The sequence below is a fragment of the Ptychodera flava genome, chromosome 12 (genome assembly GCF_041260155.1).
Source record: "Ptychodera flava strain L36383 chromosome 12, AS_Pfla_20210202, whole genome shotgun sequence".
Classification (NCBI taxonomy): domain Eukaryota; kingdom Metazoa; phylum Hemichordata; class Enteropneusta; family Ptychoderidae; genus Ptychodera; species Ptychodera flava.
The window spans coordinates 33,494,883-33,515,266 of NC_091939.1; the positions used below are offsets into that span (position 1 = coordinate 33,494,883).

The following is a 20,384-nucleotide window of genomic DNA, read 5'->3' on the forward strand; positions in this document are numbered from 1 at the left end:
ATATGGGCATATTTAGATTGCAGGTGACTGTATACCTTTAAAATAATGGGATAACTTTTGCAAATACCACTAAAGTATACTCCGGTAACGAACGTCTCGCGAGACAAAATTCTTGCCGATTGTTTTCACCACATCACCGACGAAGCTCACGGTTGAATTTATAGGTAAACACTAAAATTAACTTATATTAATCAACAATAACAGTTTTAAAGCATTGAAAAACAGTTCTTTCCGTATCTGAAGTAAGGACCCAAATAACTACTTCACTTAAAACGGATCCTCAAGTTGCTATCCCTATTCCCATTTTTACAACAGTTTCTATTAGAGCAGCACGAGGACAGTCTTGCCATTAGAGTTAATGTAGGCACTTTTCTGGTATTTTCGTCTATTCCGCTTGTCAACCTGAGCAATCAAAGGTTATCCGCCTTGGACATAGGTTGATAAAACGTAAAATGGGTCTCTTAAAAAAGAGGACTAAAGAGGGGTACCCTTTTAAAGCGACAACACTCGAAAATAAATTTATGGTAGTGCTTACATCTCTTCGATTGTGATATTCCCCTTTAAAGCCAGAATCTGGCTATTCTTGAGGGTTTGTTTTATATTTCACCGATATATTTGGATACAAATCTGTTATGCTGCTCTGTCCAAACACTACACCATGTGCAGACATGACAGTTTGGACTTTGGTGAATAAAATATTTTGATTGTCAGGGACACGCGTACATCATGTTGACAGATAACGGCGACGCCCTCATTTTATCGGTTGCCACTGTGTGCCAATGAGCAGTGAATGAGTTGTGTGCCAGTGTAACTTGGCAATGACACAAAACCATGCGAACATGTAAACCAAATTGATATACTAATTAATGTATTTACCCTTTGAAATTTTTAGGGTAGATTTTTTACGCTGTTCATCACAGCATTGAAACAGCTACTGAGATCCAATCATAGATTCCTCTTCTTCAGAGAGTCCGAGGTGCCTGCTGCCCGTACATGCTTACAGCATTGGCATCGTTTCTAATCCCCGGGGGTCACTCAGTCCCAAATTTGGTACATGTATACCCTGGACACTTCAAGCCACAGAGCACAAACTCTACAAGAGCTCTGTCCACAACTGTGACAACTACTTGACCCCATACTAGACAGAGGACATCGTCGGCTGTTTACATTCAGGTCTCTGTCACTACATCCCGATCCGCTGAACAGGCAACACGCACGTCCTCTCTGAGCTTTGCACCATGCCATACATAAGTATCTTCACGAACGTGTCTCGCGACAAAATTCCTGCTGATTTTCTGACCACAACCACGAAACTCATGGTTGAATTGATCGGCAAACCGGAGGAGGTAAGTAAAATCCCCTGAGAGGAGACTTTGAAGTTAAATGGCCAGTTACTCTATGAGGGAAGCTGGTGGATGTCGTGCTTTTATTCAAGGGCCAGAATTTACCAGTCAGGTACCCATTACCGCCCCAACACCCTGGAAAAGTAATGTATATGTGCTTGCGCTAATGCTGAGCTTCTTCAAGTGCTGCAGTTAAAACCCCTAAACGCTAGCTCTTAAATTAACAATGACAATTTTAGTGATGGAAGACTACCGTTTCTTTGTCTGAAGTTAAGGATACAAATGGCAACTTCGCTTAATAAGATCCTAATGTGCCATTTCGAATTCCATTTGTTGAATTTGTTTGAACTGGGTAGCACATGTACACTTTCAGGGTATTTTCCTGTCTTGTTTTCCTGTTCCAATTTTAAATGGAGGTAATCAGCTATGGGCCGAATATGTCTATTCAAAAATAAGGGCACCGATTTTAAAGGGACAACAGTTTTAAAATAAATTTGTATATGTGCTTACATCTCTGGGGTTGAGATTTTCTAATTTAAGGAGATAATCTGACCTTAAAATCCTCGGGATATATGTTCTACATTTCACAGAATATCTACAAGCGTCTTGCAGCTCAGGTCATGTACAGATATTGCAATTGGACTTTGGTGAATTACATTGTAAATTCTTTGATCGTTAGCCACTTGTAAACGTCATGTTGACAGATAACGGCCTCAACTGGGTGTGTGCTGGACTCTTCAAACCACAAGTTATAAACTCATAAATTCACGTGATATCTCGGTGCAGAGGCCTTCTTTCTACACAATTACTTGCGTCAAAACTCTACATTTCTCAAAAAACAATGGTTGGATAAGCTTGTGCTAGACGCTAAATGGTGGTACGAAATCTACATTTTGTCAAGATATCATCATAACGTGCTGCTTTACGGTTACATCGAGTGATGCTTTAAGAAAATAGTCTAATAAACAGTTTGTAAAAGTAGTTTCCTTTTCGCTACTCTTTTTCAACTTTGACGATAAACGGTTCTGCCAAATATCAATGACCGATACCTAAAAAAATGAACGGGCACACTCGCTCATCTATTTCGTGTGTCGCTCATTTTTGCAGAGTCATCATCGTCAAGGTCCGTTAAAAAGTAACTAGTCTGTAGTAAAGTTCAAGGTTGTATGCACTTGAGCTGGGAACATGTAACCATACAGCGATCTTTAAAAACTATCTCCTACTTATTAGCATTTAAACTATGATCATGGTGACTCAGCAAAAAATGATTGAAAGGAAAAACCAAGTAAGATTAGCGTGTGTTGTCATTGTTCCCAAAATGGCGAAAATACTGTTTTTTGATAAATATATTTTTATTTGCAATTTTTTAATTTTGGGCGTATTTTGTAACAGTTGCCCTAAAATAGATACAACTTTATTTTTAAGTGACTAATATAGCACTTTGTTCTACGCTAATCATTATGCTAAAAATGTACTGTATCTACAGCCAAGTACAGGGTAAATCCACCTTACTAGTCAGAGAAACGATATGTGCTTGCTTTCATGTTGAACCTCTTAAAGTGATGCAGTTATGAAAAGCTAGCTGTTTACAGTACGTAATATTTTAAAGTCATGGAAATGTGCGGTGTCTTTATCTGAAGCTAGGGATGCAAATAACCCTTTCAAAAAATCCGAGCAAAACAAAAAGATCCTAAGGTACAATTGCGGATCCCATTTGCAATACTTTTATTTGGGCAGCATGAGAACACTTTTAACCGTGATATGTGGCATAAATTTATTTCCCGCAATTCACATAATTTTTGCACGCTAAATTGCCCTTCAGATCTGCTCAAATACTTGACCATGAACAGACATGGCAGTTTGGAGTTTGGTGAATTTAATGTTTATCTCTTTTCATGCCTACATTATATCAACAGGTAACGGCCACATCCTCTTTATTATCAATGGTTGTTATTTGCCGATGAATCAGTTTACCCAGCAATGTGACCTTATAAGCAAACATGTCCATCAAATCGATAGACGAATTGATGTATATTTCTTTTTTCGAAATTTGCGCTGCCCACCACTGAATTTTTCTACTGAGATCTAAGCTGAGCTCTCAAAGTCGCTTCGCTTCGATAAAGTTTGTGTGAGATGTATGATAGCGTGTGTACTAGCGTGAGTGCTTCACGAACTCTACGGCGAGTGGAGAGGGCGCAGTCAGAATTGCAACATCGGTTAGCTCGGTTATTGAACCAATCTTTTTGAGATTGGGGATTTAGCCGAGCGGTTTTGACTGTTGGCCTCTGCGCCAGGTGATTGGGTGCCGTGCGTTGTGGGTTCGAGCCCGGTCGAAACCATCGTATCCTTGTCTTCAGACAGTGTCAGGTGCCCGCTGCTGTTACCAGCCTGGTGCACGCACAATAAACCCTGATGTCATATATAGCGATGACTCATCTATAATGTGATTCAGTAGACTGAATCTCTCCCAAATCTGACTTGGTTTGACAAAGGTCAGTTAACATGGAGGTGTTAGCGTTAACGTACAGGAAACTTTGAAGTTAAAGTTATAGCTACTATGAAAGCAGACCTGTAAATTGTGAGACATGGACCTTTGAACATTAACATGCACAGTGGCAGGATGTCATTGGCAATGAAAACTTTCAAAAGTAGGCCTCTTACGCAATGTCTGTTACTCTGAACGATGGGAACATTTTATGCTCGCTGTGGTTAACATGTGCACATTGTCAGACAACATTGATTTGACTTTCACGTCTTGGTCCATCGGGAGAAAAATTAATACCTCTTTTTCATTCCCAAAATGACAAGTATAGCAACTTTTCCATAGACGTTTACGTCCATGCCTTGACCTAGGCGGAATTTGAACACCTGTCAGGCCACACACGGCCAGCTAGCACTTCATCCTCCTTTTCAGGCATACAACCAGAGTGTCTTACTTACCTAGACAAACACTGCTTGGGGGTGGGGGGCGTCGGAGGCGCAGCTGTCTGTGGACATTCAGGTCCATAGCACACGACAAGGTTAACATACTTGACCGCATACTATCACTCCATCCCGATCCGTTGAACAGACAACACACACGTCCTGTCTGAGCTTTGCACCATGCCATACATAAGTCTCTTCACGAATGTGTCTCGCGACAAAATCCCAGATGATTTTCTGATCTCAACCACGAAACTCATGGTTGAATTGATCGGCAAACTGGAGGAGGTGGATGAAATGCACAGGGAGAAATTTAAAGCATAGAGGTTTAATCACCCACTACTCCAGACATTGATAGTGCTCATTTTGGTGAGAAAACTGGTTTCTATTGCAGTTTTAAAGCTAACAGCATTGATCAATATGGCCAGAGAGTGGAATAGACTTAAAACCCCCTTATCAATGTTGGCTTCTCTAATGCAGTGTTTGCTCGACTGTTATCGTTGAAGTTCGGTTAAGAAAGAAAATTGAAAAGAAACAATAATTTTAGTGAGTGCCAATTTACCCATAGAACAGTATTTTTGATGTCCCCCTTTAATTTAATCAAATTTTGACAGTGACGACTCGCCAAAAATAAAGGAGCCAAACCAAACTACTGCTCACCTATTTCGGGTTTTCTCCTGTATTCTATCAGAGTTATAACGCTCGAAATGGGACAAAATAACGACAAAATACTTCCCTATGGGGACATTAGCCGCTAATTAAAGTAAATATACTTATAATCTAAATATACTTTCGAAATATATTTATAAGCTTTTTCCCCTTTTCTTCCTTAATCTTTAACGAAAAATGACAAAGCAAAAATTAAATGACCGATACCCAAATAGACAAGCCTTTGTGTTTCGCTCATTTAATTTTTGCCTAGTCATTTCTCGTTAAAGGTCGTTAAGAAAGTAACTTATCTCATATAACTTTAAAGGGTATATGCAATTGAGTTGGAGATAGATGTAACCATAGGGCGTTTTTATCGCAGATTTAAAAACAAATTAATCTTAACTAACGTTTAAGGGTATCTTTTCTTTAGTTTGAGGTAGATGCACACAAAGAGCGATGTTTTTTTATTTTCCCTCTCTTTATTAACAATGAAACTATGACCAAATCAGATAAGCAGCTGCTGACATTATTCTTGTAAATATGGATTACGTAAACGTATGTTCTTGTCGGACAAAGCTTTATGTCGTAACAATTGAATTGAGGAAGGTAATGAAGATTTTGATTTCAATTATGTAAATGCATACCTGAGAATCGGGTATATTGTAATTTGGCCATGATTTGTTTTATGGTTTAGGCCAGGAAGAAAAAATAAATTGTTCATCGGAATCGCCGCTTCTACTTTGGCATATTTGGAATTTTTTTTTTTTTTGATCGCGGCAAATTCTTACTTCCGCATTTCCTCGTTTTTTAAAGGTTAGTACATGTCACATCATGAGTATTAATTTGATCGCCAACATTCGGACGTGATGGCCAACAGTTAATTCAAAAGACGCTACTCAGTGTTTGTGCTGATATTACGTTCGGCAATTTGTTCAACAAGATCGTGACAGCAGATGGACGGTGCATCTGATTGAATGAAAATTGCATCGAAAGTATAAAAATTTACGGCAATGACAAAACACATGGTTGCTTCGATGTTAAAGTACGAACTGAATGATGACTACCGGTATATAACTTCACTCCGATCACAGTAAAGTGTTGTTAGACCATTGTGTAAAATGTGTAGAGACAGTGGTAAAGAGGCCAAAACATGGGGCCAAAGTAAAATGAAAAAACTCAGATGCTAGGTCCCACCAGGACAATATTAAAGGACAATACTGAATTGTTGGATTTCAGTGATTTGCTGTACATTTCAGTTTTATTCTGAGAGAATGTTGAAATTCTTGACCGCGGAGTGACGTCACTTTCACCTCACGCACGCGAGTGAGGTGAATTGGGATTTGACTATACAGGACAGTGAACAATGCAGAAATTATGTGACAAGGGACAGAACTTAGTGTTTATCATTGACATAATGTTGAAACTTTGAATACTGGTGTAAAGGTTGAAAAATCCACACTTCAATATTTTGTTCTCATGGTAGTGTGACACAAAAATGACGTGAAAAACCGCAAGTTCCCGGATGCCTGCGGTCAAGAATACTCAGAATATGTTGTGCAAACACTAACATCGTTTATTGTTGGGAAATATAGTATTGAATTCAGTTACCAGTATCAGTGTTTCTTGTCTGAGATATTTCTGGTAAAAAGGGAAACAGTTATCTTGCCTTGTCTGCATCTGGGCAGAAATGCCAGAGAACCGCGTTTACCTTCGGCCTAAAAAAAAAATAAAAAAAAAAATTTCGCTCGCCGCTCCTGGGACTTGGTCCAAAAAATCCGATGAACAAGATTTTTTTTTTCTCTGGCCTTAGGACAAAATTAAATCAGATAGAATCACATTGACTGGTCCAACAATGTGATTAGTCAACCAAAATTTACGTACACATAAAACGTTCAAATCAAATCATAGACAAAACTCTTGCTTAATAACATATATAGGAATACCCTTCGTATAGAAACAGGAACGTACAGACTTTTTGAGGTGAAAAGAGGATAAAAATCCTGATGGAAGATGAAACACGCTTTTTGTCTTTACCGCAATACTTTATTTGATATAGCCAACACAAAGTATCCTAATTTTGATGAGCGTTCGGACACTATGAAACTTGCGTTTTTATTTTATGAAGTTTATAGCGGTACAGCTTAAATTTTTCTAGATCTCAAATCTTTAAACGAAGATTTCGTTTTATTGGTTCAGCAGGATTATAATATATTGTTAAGAGGACAGCGAACGTTCTGTTTTCCGTTGATATTTTGATGTTGTCAATTTTTTTATAATTATCTGCTGTAGGCTCTGGATGATGAAGAGTTTAGGTAATCTTTTAAAAACATTGGACATGCATTTTAAAGGAGCAGTGCAGTGTAAAGTACATTTATTGACGTGCTTGCATATCTGGAATTGAGCTTTTCCCCTTTAAAGCCAGAATTTAGCTATGTCTTGTGGATTTATTTCCTGCATTCCATCGAATAATTGCATGCTCAGTTGCCCTTCAGCTCATCCAAATACTTGACATGTACATGCATGGCAGTTTTGGCTTTCGTGAATAAAATATTTATCCTTTTTTATGCCAGCGTTCAGTTGCTAGGCAGGGGTTTCATTAAGTTTTGAAGTAGGGGGCTAGAATGGAAAAGTAGGCGGCTTGCAGCAGCCACGACCACAAAGCGGTCGTCGTAGGGAGAGGGTCCGGGAGGGGGTGTTACCCCTCCCAGCCGAGGGCCGGAAACCCTGAAATATGAGCTAAAATTTACTTTTTATAGCTTACAGTCACTTAAATTTCGAGTATTTTCAGGGGAATAGTCAGCAGTTTTCCAGGGCAATTAGTGTTCATATCATAAAAGCCATTTTCCTGGGAGATTAGGCCTAAATATGATAATTCATAATTAAAAATGATAAAATGTGGTAATGTTGACGATAATTTGAACAAAGAAAACAAGTCTTTAGAGCCTCTATGCTTTTAGGAGGTAAACTATAATAATTCGCTATTATAATGATATAAATTTGATATGTAGATGATATTATACAGTGTTACATCTAGACAGGGGGATAGGGATTCCCCCTCTGTTGAAATGTTGGTAACCCAAATTAATTTGTCAAGTGGACCACTCCCCACCCCCATCCCCCTTCCATGAAATGGTGCCAGTCACACCTTAGAGGTACAAGTAGAACACATGAACTGGTGAAATGCCCCCTAAATTTTCTGGTAAAGGGGGAAAATCCCCCTTGTTGATGCTATCCTGGATGAAACACTCATAATGTGAATGAACTCATTGATAAGTGGATCAATTGTTTCAACCAGGTATGTGATACGCATGCTCCTTTTGTTGAGAAACGTGTGAAAAGACTCAGACAGCCGCCATGGTTCACTCTGGACATTCTTGATCTCATTCATGTCCGGGATTATCATCTTGTTAAGGCTACCCGATCCAAGTCTCCCAATGATTGGCTACTTTATAGATCTTTAAGAAATAGAGTTGTAGACACTATTTCCTATGCAAAACGACAGCACTATCGTGACATTTTCAGGAACAATTCAAGAAATCCGTCTATAATTTGGCGTTGTATAAGTGATATTCTCTCTCATGATAATTCTCGTTCACAAAGTCCTTGTATTTTGTATAAGGGTGAAAAGCTAACAAATCATAAGAATATTGCTAAGGTTTTCAATGCGTATTTTACAGGTATTGTTAATAAGTATCATTCCAGTCTCAATGCTTCACCTGACATGGGTCTTATTGATAACTGGGTTAGTTCGAAAATTGGTGCTACCATGGCCAATTTTAAGATTCCTCCGATTTCTGTTAATTTTGTCACAGAGCAGCTTTCTATACTAAGTGAATGTAAATCAGCTGGTTACGACAATGTCTCTCCCAAACTCTTGAAAATTGGTGTTTCTTGTATTGCAGAAACTGTTACAGAAATGTTTAATTTGTCAATTACCAGTGGTACTTTTCCCGACTGTTTCAAATGTGCTAAAGTAGTTCCGATTCATAAGGGAGGCTCTAAGAGTGATGTAAACAACTATAGGCCTATCTCACTTCTGCCTGTTCTCTCTAAAATACTAGAAAAACATGTTTATATTAGTCTGTACAATTTTATGCATTCAAACGATCTTTTTGTCAGCTCGCAATCTGGTTTTAGACAATATCACTCTTGTCACACTGCTTTAGTCAAGTTAAGGGAGCGTTCAGTTTTTACGGCCGGGGGGGGGGCCGGCAAAATCTTGTCGCCGGTGTTCAAAAAAAGACAGACCCCCCCTGCATTTTTCGTGAAAAAAAGATGACCCCCCCCTTTGTCAGACGAAAAAAATTGATGACCCTCCCCCCCCCCCCCCCCCCGCTTAAAAATAACTAAAACCCATATGTCAAATTTACCCGCATGGTTTGGATTTGAACTCCGGTACGCGGCGCACTGTATTCGTGTAGCAGAGATGCCAGTGCACAAACTTCTCAGCCACATCCATTGAAACGTCTGTTAATTAGGACGACTGTAAGGCAATTTTTAACTTCATTTCCATAGACAACTCATGTCCATGGACATTGTATAAAGTGAACTTTATTGGAGTGGTTCGCCAAAGGCAGCCCTCCGGTTAAGAGGGTCATGGGCCGTTACGTAAAGTCAACTTTATTCTAGTGGGCCACCAAAGGTGGCCCGCCGGTAAAGATTGTCGATCATGGCCATTGCATGAAGTAAACCTAATTGGAGTGGGCCGCCAAAGGCGTCTGCCCGTTAAGAGGGTCATGGGTAATACATAATGTATATTTATTGTAGTGGGCCGCCGAAGGCGGCCCGCCGGTAAAGAGGGTCGATCATGGCAATGGCATAAAGTGAACTTTATTGTTGGTATTATGTTTTTGAAAATGTGGTGACCCCCCCTTTCCTACCAGTGAAAAAGCGATGACCCCCCCTTTGCGGATTCCAAAATTTTGATGACCCCCCCCTGGATTTTGCCGGCCCCCCCCCGGCCGTAAAAACTGAACGGTACCTAACTGACCAGCTTTTACACAATATGGATCAAGGATTGTATAGTGGTGTATTGTTTTTAGATTTATGTAAAGCTTTTGATCTTGTTGATCATAACATTTTACTGAGAAAACTTTCTGTTTACAGGCTTTCTGATTTGTCCCTAAAGTGGTTTCAATCATACCTTACAGGAAGAAGCCAATTTGTTAGCTATTTAGGTGTACACTCCGATATTTTGTTGATTACGTGTGGTGTACCTCAGGGGTCCATTTTGGGTCCACTTCTGTTTTTGATCTTCATTAATGATCTTCCCCTTTGCCTCAACATGGGAAGCTTAGATATGTTTGCCGATGACCAAACTTTGTGTGTTTCTGGAATTGACATTGAACAAGTCGAGGGGAGACTGAATGGAGATCTCGTGCCAATCTCAAACTGGGTTCATAACAATAGCATGGCAATTAACACCACTAAAACAAAATATATGATTGTTGCGTCTCGCCCCAAATTTAATCACTTAGCCGACTCTGATATTTCATTTAACATTCAGCTCAATGGTAATCTCATTGACAGTGTTGCTGTTCACAAACTACTTGGTGTTCAATTAGACAACATTTTATGCTGGGATGACCACATAGATAATTTGTGCAAGACTTTGTCTGCAAGAATTGGTGTTATAAGACGACTACGCCCCTATTCTCAAAGGAGTGTTCTTTTGCTAGTTTATAACGCTTTGTTCTTGTCTGTAATTGACTATTGTTGTATTGTTTGGGCTAGTACGTCTAAGACCAATCTCCAAAGATTGTACAAACTCCAGAAAAGGGCTGGTAAGGTAATTCTCGGAGTTGACACGACTTTTCCTTCTCGAACAGTTTTTGTTAGTTTGCACTGGTTGCCCATAGATTTACGTATTGAATACTTTACAGCTGTTATGACTTTCAAAGCTTTAAATGGTCTCGCACCAAGCTATATTAGTGATCTATTCCAACCTCTCTCAGAAATGGATCATTTAAATACTCGTAGTTCTAGTAATGGTAACCTTTACCCACCAATGTTTAGGACAAGCATGGGTCAAAGATCATTTGTATATCGAGCTACTAAAATCTGGAATTCCATTCCCCCAACTATCCGTGACTGTGAAGCCTTGTCGACGTTTAAATCAAAACTTGCATTGTTATCTTTTCATGAAATATTGTAATGAAGGCTCTGACTTAGACTAGCCTATTTTTCCTTTGTCTTCGACATCTTCTATTCGTCTATTCCATACGTTTTTGTTTATTCGATGATTTGTTTGTGTATTTTGCCTTCTTTTCATGAGGGCTCTGATAGAAATTACAATTACTTTACTGTAATCAGATTACCCTCTTTAAATAAAGTGTAATAATAATAATAATAATAACAAGGCAGTATTGCTGAAGGCAATGAGTACTTGGGCCGTGATAGAGTAATTTTGAGGACAATATATACTACTATTCAAATATGGTCTTGAATTTCCTCCTGTCAATGAGGCATTTGATTAACTGGTTATTAAACGAAGCAATGGCATGACAACGGCAAAATATGTCTAGCAACTTTTGTGGAGTTTGAGGCAGGGGTTCTTTATTTATAGCGGGAATTGTTTAAACTCCTTAAATATTCAAATTACAGCAAATTTCTTTTGTTCTCGATGGTAGATGTCTAATATTTAGATGGGCATATTTAGATTTCTACCCTATAGTTATCCCTATATACCAAAAATCGGACATCCAGCTCTATTGGCTTGCTCAGAATTAGATATGGCGCATAATTAATGAGGTACAATATGTGGTGTCATAAGGTGTCCCATCATACCATTTATGAAGGGTGTAGCACTTGTGGTTACTGAGTTGTGGACAATATATATATTTGAGGTCAAAGGTCATCGAGGTCACGTGACATTTTGTCAAAATAATTGTATTGCTAAGTTATTCCTATATACCAAAAATCAGACCTCCAGCTCTATTGGCGCGCTCAAAATTATATATGCGCATAATTAATGAGGTACAATATGTGGTGTCATAAGGTGTCTTATCATACCAAATATGAAGGATGTAGCACTTGTGGTTACTGAGTTGTGGACAAATATATATATTTGAGGTCAAAGGTCATTGAGGTCACGTCACATTTTGTCATAATAATTGTATTGCTAAGTTATTCCTATATACCAAAAATCAGACCTCTAGCTCTATTGGCTCGCTCAAAATAAGATATGCACATAATTTAATGAGGTACAATATATGGTGTCATAAGGTGTCCTTTCATACCAAATATGAAGGGTGTAGCACTTGTGGTTACTGAGTTGTGGACAAATATGTATATTTGAGGTCAAAGGTCATTGAGGTCACGTGAAGTTTTGTCAAACAAATTATATTGTTAACTTATCCCTATATACCAGAAATCAGACCTCTTGCTCTATTGGCTCGCTCATAATTAGATATGCACATAATTAATGGAGTACAATATGTGGCATCATAAGGTGTCCCGTCATACAAATATGAAAGGTTTAGCACTTGTGGTTACTGAGTCATGGACAATAATGTATATTTGAGGTCAAAGGTCACCAAGGTCACATGATATTTTGTCAAAATGTCTGAGATATCTGCGTGAACCGATGGACTCACTGATGCACTCACTGACGGATATGAGCCAATCTATAAGCCCCCTGGACTTTATCCGTGGGGACAAAAAAACTGTGTCACTGCATCCTTTAGGCAATATGAATACGATGAGAAACTAATTTTTATTTTTCTTGGCATCATACATGCGAGTCTATGGAGAACTGCCTTATACATGGGAGTCTATGGAGGTGTAAACTAAAAAGTCCTCTAACACGGCCAAATTTGATAGCATTGTGAAACAAATCGACGTGCATCTGTATGGGTTGGGTACTGTAGGCGTGAACGGACGGACGGACGCACGGACATGACCAAACCTATAAGTCTCCTCTGACTTCGTCCGTGGTGATTAAAAACAACGCAAGTTATTACAGCTACACCGGCGGTAGGTTCATATCCAGAGCCCCGTACGGTCTGCCGCCGTCGCTTGAAAACAATCTCATGCACCCGGCCATATGGGCAGCTGGCCGGATCACAGTTGCTCGAGAGCTATTCAGCTCTGGGACTATTCGCCCCATAGACGAGTATACAGAAGCGAGGTATTTCTCGCTTCTGTATACTCGTCTATGGGGCGAATAGTCCCAGAGCTGAATAGCTCTCGAGCGACTGTGTCCGGATGCATGACTTCCCGGAGAAGGCGAGCTGTCACGTTCAAGCTCAGGATTATTTGTCGATCAAATTTCAGTAAATTTACCTTACCTAGATGAAATTTTGTCTATAGGCTGAAATTTCGCCGAAGTTTGACAAAATTACATCGATTTTTCAGGTTCATATGCGACATTTTTTAGTTTTGAGTGCAGACAGAAATAAGTTTTGAGGCAACATGGCTGCGACCCCATGTTGACCCCTAGCCCTGCGTACGATGCTATGTGCTACAGCATAACACACAGCATCGTACGCAGGCCAGCGAGAGAGTTGCCGACATCGACGGTTATTTACGAGAAGTGAATAAAAGACTGTCATTTTTGGAAGCGATCGAGTAGCTGAGGTAGGCTGGGATACGACTTGGGCCCAAGAACGCTGAATTTCGGCAGTAATTTGGCTTTTTACGTCAAGTCCCAAATGGATTTGAAGTCACCGACCCAACGTACGGGTCTTTGCAGGGCTGTGGTGAGCGCCCCGCTCCGGTTAGCTGTAGCGGAACACACAGCATCGTACGCAGGGCTAGTTGACCCCCAAGTGAAAATGTGTTCGCGATCAAATCTTCCTATATTTTTTTCAGAATTTTCAACAAAATCATTGCTTCTTACATCTTTTGTAAAATATAAATACTTAAAATAAAACTGCGATGTGCCATGTCTCCAGATTTCTAAAATATTGTTCGTTGACCGTTCGACGCTAACTTGTGACGCAGTTGAAATTCAATACTGACCGCAAATAATGAGACGAGATCAGTCTAGACATCCTCCAAATTATCCAACCATTCGCATTGGAGTTCAGCTCGCTTAGAGTATCATAACATTTTTCGGCCTTTTAGATCGACCCTAATATCTCCCATTTAGGAAATAAATACACAAGCTACCTCGACAAAACTTCGTGCACCATCCAAGACCAAACGCACTACAAATCTGTCTTGACGTCATCATCTCCTTACATGGTAATCGGCATACCGTATTTTTTAGCAAAGGGGACACAGAATACGTCGGAGTATTCAGTTTCAAAACGTATTACATTGTGTGATGTTGTCAAAAAAAAGTCATGTTACTGCAGTGGTATAAATTACAAAACACACACAAAGTTCAAATCAGTTTATTTTGGACTGGCTTTACCAACATTTCATATTGTTTCTTATGCCAGATTTGACCACGTGCTTACTGGCGACCTTTTCATGCAAATTTTGTGTCAAATGATGTGTTCCCCTGGAAAAACAAACGTACGATTTCTAAATGAAGGAGGCGAAATTTGCCCTCAAGACTCGAAACCACCCCTTATGGGGTGTACCTAGCTATTTTTAACGAGCTTCTCGAATCTGCAGCTCTATTTCGAAATGATGGTCTGGTTTTTTCAGCTCAAGGATAAGTGTTCTCCATCGCTGTGGGCGTTACTATTCTCAACCGGGGGTACAGTTTCCAGTCGTAATGTTTTTCATTGTGTCCGGGATATAAAACCTTTCCTTTTCAAACTTTCTCTTTGATTAACACTAATCCACATCTTGTCAGTGATTAAACATGTTTCAAGTTTAAATGTTAAATTCTGGTCTCGAGCCCTCCTGTTCGACCAAACCGAATTACCCCTCCCACTTTGGCTCGTCCAGTGGGTGTGTAGCAAGGGTCGTGCCATCGCCTAGTAACGGAGGGTGCATTAATTGTTGCATTTCGATGCACATTTTGATTATATTCAGAAGATTTTGTGGCAAAAACTCAGATAGAGAAGCATTTATATTCACATCTCACTTATTCAAGACTGGCTGAGAGCAGCACTTCCATTCAGTTAACATCATTACGCCATTTATTATGCCAAGAAAGATGAAGCCAATACATTTTGCCCTCCCTGGTCTCAGCCAGAAATGGTTATACCTTACAGTTTTTTTCCCACGGAATGAAACAAATGTACTTGGGCTGAGGCCCAAGTATAATAAATGTTATGCTTACAATTAAGAACCCTGATGTTTGGTATGGGAATCTGTAGATGAAGAACTTTGATACCACTGGGGAGGTAATAAGGATAATTTATATAACGAATAATGATAAAAAATGTCAATCATTACCATATTTCGAAAATAGAATCAAAGATCCTCAAGGTTATTTGACTATATGGGTATGCAAAGTAAGAACCTCGGTATAGGATATGAAAATTTGTACATTCAGCAGCACACATTTGGATTTAACCTGACGATCGCTTTTGAAGTGAATTTAGAGGTCTGATCGTATTGTAACCACTCTGGGTGACGTTCTTATTGGCGTCGATAGACCGAAGAGCAGTACATATCATACGTCCAGCTGGTTATACTCCTTCACAATTACGCCTACCGCAGTGCAACGTACATCGGTTTACTAAAATTTCAGCTGTAAGGCCCCTAAAAAAGAAATGTTTCTGGTCAGCGCGTGCGTCACTTGAACAACAGCGCGTTACCCTTTTTTTCTGTTTGTTGCCGGCGGCCGCGGCTGACACCAAACCAAAATGGGTGAAGAGAAAGAAAAATTCTTTGAGGGGCATGATCAGTGACTGCATGAACAGTATATATGTGACTATATTGATAAAACTATAAAACTGACCCTCCTCCCTCCCTTGAGGGAAAAAAAATAAAAATAAGAAAATAAATAAAATTCGCGTCGCCGCACCATTTTTTATCGAAAGACCTGACCAGAAACAATTCTTTTTCTTTTTGGCCTAATCGGAAAGTTTTTCGTGAGAAAGAATCAGGTCACTGCCTTCGAAAACAGTTTAAATCCACGTAATTATCCTTCTCTTGTTTCTAGGTCCACTTCAAAACCGAGGATCGTAAAGCGAAGCTTGACCTTGCGATCGCTTCTGTCTTCACATTTTGCTCATCGACCATTTTGAGTTGAGCTAACGACGGCCGACAGGTGTAGTATGCACGTTTTCATTAGCGTATATAAAGGTCACCAAATAGGAACCAGCAATGCAGGTAGCCAATAGAATCGTCAATTGCAATTCCGATTTTTATTGAGGCAGTATACGCAAGACTGTGCTGCATCGTAGTACAAGGCGATCGTAGTAGTCGCTCGTCTTCTAAATTTTGTTTCACATAAAAGCTGTTGAAAAGTTTGATTACACAGCTTGTGAGACTTGTCCGTATCATTACAGAAGGTAAAAAATATTTTAGCTATGAAAGAGTTCAAATTTCCAAAAAAGTAGCCGGTGAAATCGTGAGAGTAACCGGTCAATTTCGCCGGCTGCCGGCTCTTAATGAAACCCCTGCTAGGTGACGGCAACACCCTCTATTGTCAGTGGTTTTTATATGCCGATCAACCACTTTACCTAGCAATGTGACCAAACAGACAAACATGTCCATGAATTTGTCACATGAAATTTTGAGGGTAGATTTGCAGTCTACCACAACAGCTTTTCTACTGAGATGTAATCTCAAATTCTTTGCCTTCAGAGAGTGCCATTTGCCTGCTGCTTTTACCAGCCTGGTGCCCACACTGTACTATCAGCATTATAACTGTCAGCGAAAAAGTGATTCCTTAAACTCGATCACTCACAAAGTTGACGACGTTTGACTTCTCAGGATTGATGTGACATGTAGGTTTTAACTGTGAAGTCTTTGCTTGGTGACTAGATGCTGAACGTTGTGAGTTTGGATGGCCAAACTTAATATTCTGAATAATCAATGTCTCTTAGACTCTGAAAAGGATACGATCATTTTACTTTTTCATATCATATTCGAACATTTTTACTAGTAGAAGCCCCCTCCCATGTCAAAGAAAAATATTTTTAAGAGGTTTGCAAAGCATGTTTGCAATTCTCATGTAGAACTGGGATGTAGATCTCGCAGGAGAACAGTTTCTGTGAGCTGCAGAATCCTGTTCACCTAATACTTGTCTGTTTGCATTTCGATTCAAGAATTTGAAAGACAGAAATAACTTTGCATATTCATTTTTGGCTAAATGATCACATTTTGGTAATTCTCCCCAGAATGAGCTTCTAAAATGGTTTTGATGGTAAAACAAACTAGGGAAACATCGGCTTAGCCTACTCTAACAAAGCGGAGATATAAAGCCTTCTATCTATCAGAAGCGTCAGGTCATGGGGCTAGCGGAACAGTTGTTTAGGCAAATGGCAGAGTTTAGTAAACAGAACGTCAAGGTCACGTTCAATGTACTTTAACAACATACCATCCAACAGTATCATTTGATTTCATAGATGTTTTTATAATCAATCATCAACTCTCTCTGTTATATGTATGTGTGTATTGGGCACTGTTTTACACCGTGAAGATTTCCGAACTTTACAGGCGAGAGAGAGAGAGAGAGAGAGAGAGAGAGAGGAGACCAACAACAAACAAACCTTGTCATTAGAATAAAGGGCCCTATCTACGTGATGGAAATAATAGTCGCGCGAGCAACTTACTGACTACTAGAAAGCGCCCTCTGTGTCAGCAGCTTAGTGCAAAAATTGCCAGTTTTTTAGACGGCACCCCAGTTTTCAGCTTGCCATTGGAAGTTAGGTCGTGCAGTTACCATTGCAACGATAATTATGGCACAATACGTCCCCTTATAAACAAAATAGGTTTCTATCATGGTACAAACTGCCAATTTATGTCCAACATTTTTACACATTAAACAGAAAATCTGTACCTGCAGGGTCTGACACACGTGTGTTAACTGTCTTCAAAAGAGGGTAAACTTGGCAGAGTGGTCGTACAAACGTATATAGCAAGTAACAATTAATTCTATTTTATCCTTTACTGTTACGTATCATGAATGAATACAAATAAAATGTCTAATTTTAACCCTGGCGCGACACAAAGGGCTGAGCCCTATATGATATTATGGTTTTCTAACAGGGCTCCCTTTTGAAGTGAATGGACTCCTCGGATAATGTTTATTTGTATTACTGTTCAGTCTTGGATTCTTCAGTGTTGTCCAAAATCAATGGTTTACATATCAGTTTCACGCTTCCACATTGTATACAATAGTTTTGGCCAAATTTTGATGGTAACAGTGTGTTGAATTGACATTATTTTCTGAAACTGAACTGATTGTTAAAGATATTGTACTGGAGAAATATTATTCTGCACAATGTTGAAGTGTGTATGTCTTAAAGCGATGTAACTTTGGGATTCCTAAATAGAGATATGTAATCAGTCTTGGCAACCGATGAATTATTAAACTGTGACCTCTGAGCCAAAGGTGACTTGAATGCATATATTCTTAGAACTGCAGATTAAGAAAAAGCTAAATAAATTTAAAACCTATCTCTCTCTTTTTTCTTACAGTATTTCCTGATACATGTTATTCCAGACCAGATTATGTCGTTTGGTAGTAGCACAGAGCCATGTGGGAATGCATTTGTTACGTCCATTGGAAAGCTTGGTTTGGAGGAAAACAAGAAAATTACCAAGGCTTTCATGGAACATGTACAGAAGACGCTTGGAATTCAACCGACCAGGTATTTGGAAATGAAATTTGCTTCGTTCTGATATAATTCTTGCCAACAGTCTTGGAGAGGGCCTATTCAAATTCGACTTACCTGCAAAACCTACTTATCCATCAAGACTTTTCTACCACATGTCTAAAATCTTAGGACACAAGTAAATGTCATAGGTAATCCCACGCACCACCCTATTATATGCAAGTTTACCTCGGTATCAGAGCACACATTTATATCCGAAAGTGAGACCAAATATATTACTTCTCAAAGAAGCCAGCAAAAGAAACGTTTATGTTATCCAGGTGATAAGTTTATTTGCAGAAGATCCTTGGAAATGCCTCTCTTGCTCTAAAACTTATTTCTACTCCTCCGTGCTGAAAGTATTTTGAAATTTTTTTCTGTGATTCTGGTAATAGAATGATCAGAATTTGAAAGCTTCGCGATATGCAAGGAAAGCTGGGACTTGCTTGTAACCTTTAACCCAAAATAATATTTCTTATGGGCACGTCAGATGACTGAAACTCTTCAGACTATGACACAGGATTAAAGTTGTAAGACAACTGTTACCACGGGAAATTTGCAAAATATCTTAAAATTGGCCTTCGTGATTTATTTGAAAGAGGGCAATGATAATTGTAACTCGGGCTTGCGGGCTTACTATTGTTCAACCCTTCAAAGGTGACGTTATTAAACTGCATGCAATTTTCGCAAGTTTTCAAATACCACAAAGTTTGTCAAAAACATTTTAATCTTCACGCCTTTTCCGTTCTTTTTACCCTTCTTAATCGCCCTAATTCGTCAAGCACACTTCACTCATGGCAGCCATTCTCTCCTTTCAGACTCTACGTCATCTTCAACGATGAAAAAGAGATGAATGTTGGCTACAATTTGAAAACCTTTGCTGATCTACCAACCTATGCTGGTCCCTGAACAAGCGACATTGAGCGGCGACACGTAGAATTTATGTAGGAGAGGTCCACCGTGTTGCAGTCAAGAACAAAGTCCATACTGGAGAAAAAGGTTCCTTTCTTGGTCAAGAATGAAATCAGAATCACGTTTACTCGCGATAAACCTTTTACGTTATATTCTTCAAAGTATCCTCCCACTATATGATCAAAGGTCAACAATAGCGCTTTGGTCAAATTCTCTGTGTTTCAATCAAGTTTTCTTTCGCATCTTTTGAAGAAGATGTAGATATGAATATATGAAAACAAATAAAGGAATTCTGTTAAGCATTCAGGCAATTGTTATGGTTACCAACTGTCAATACCTGAGTTGTACACAAAGTGTGTCACTTATATTTAGATGTTTAATAAAATCACAGGGAACCTTTGATTGAGTTGAATAAAGTGAAATTGAAGAATACTTCGTTATCTGTGTGGTTTCAATGTGATTGTCCTTGAAATTGTATGCAGATTCAGCCAACAATTATGATTCCTACTTCCTTAAGGTAATATAATTTCCCCAAGCCCCTAATCACACTTCCCTAATACGTACACGCATGATGTAACAGGATGAAGTCAGCGTATGTATAGAACTTTTAAGGCAAGAAATAACACCCTTTCCGTACGTTTATTTAACAGTGGTATCGCAAGGATGCTGTCAATTTTGAGCCGTGATTGCAGCTGATTGCTTCTAAGGTTACCTTTTTACAGATTTACCCCTGTAAATCAGTTGGCAAGAGAAATATTTTCCTTCATCTAAATTTCTTATCGATCACCTATATATCAGGTTAAAACTTTTAGGGCAATGTACTCTCTAGAATAAGCTTATTCGTCGTCTCTTTAGGAAAAATACAGGTAGGATGATGTAGTTTGTC

The 20,384-nt window shown here is 39.1% G+C and overlaps 1 protein-coding gene across 1 annotated transcript; it reads left to right on the forward strand.

The window, feature by feature from the left end:
- The first annotated feature begins 1,049 nt into the window (after window positions 1–1,049).
- Window positions 1,050–19,930, forward strand: LOC139145684 (macrophage migration inhibitory factor-like). The gene is made up of 3 exons (XM_070716983.1): window positions 1,050–1,346; window positions 18,411–18,583; window positions 19,405–19,930. Exons 1-3 carry the CDS (start codon window positions 1,239–1,241, stop codon window positions 19,493–19,495), a joined length of 372 nt encoding a protein of 123 aa, XP_070573084.1. The 5' UTR covers window positions 1,050–1,238; the 3' UTR covers window positions 19,496–19,930.
- The last annotated feature ends 454 nt before the right edge of the window (window positions 19,931–20,384 follow it).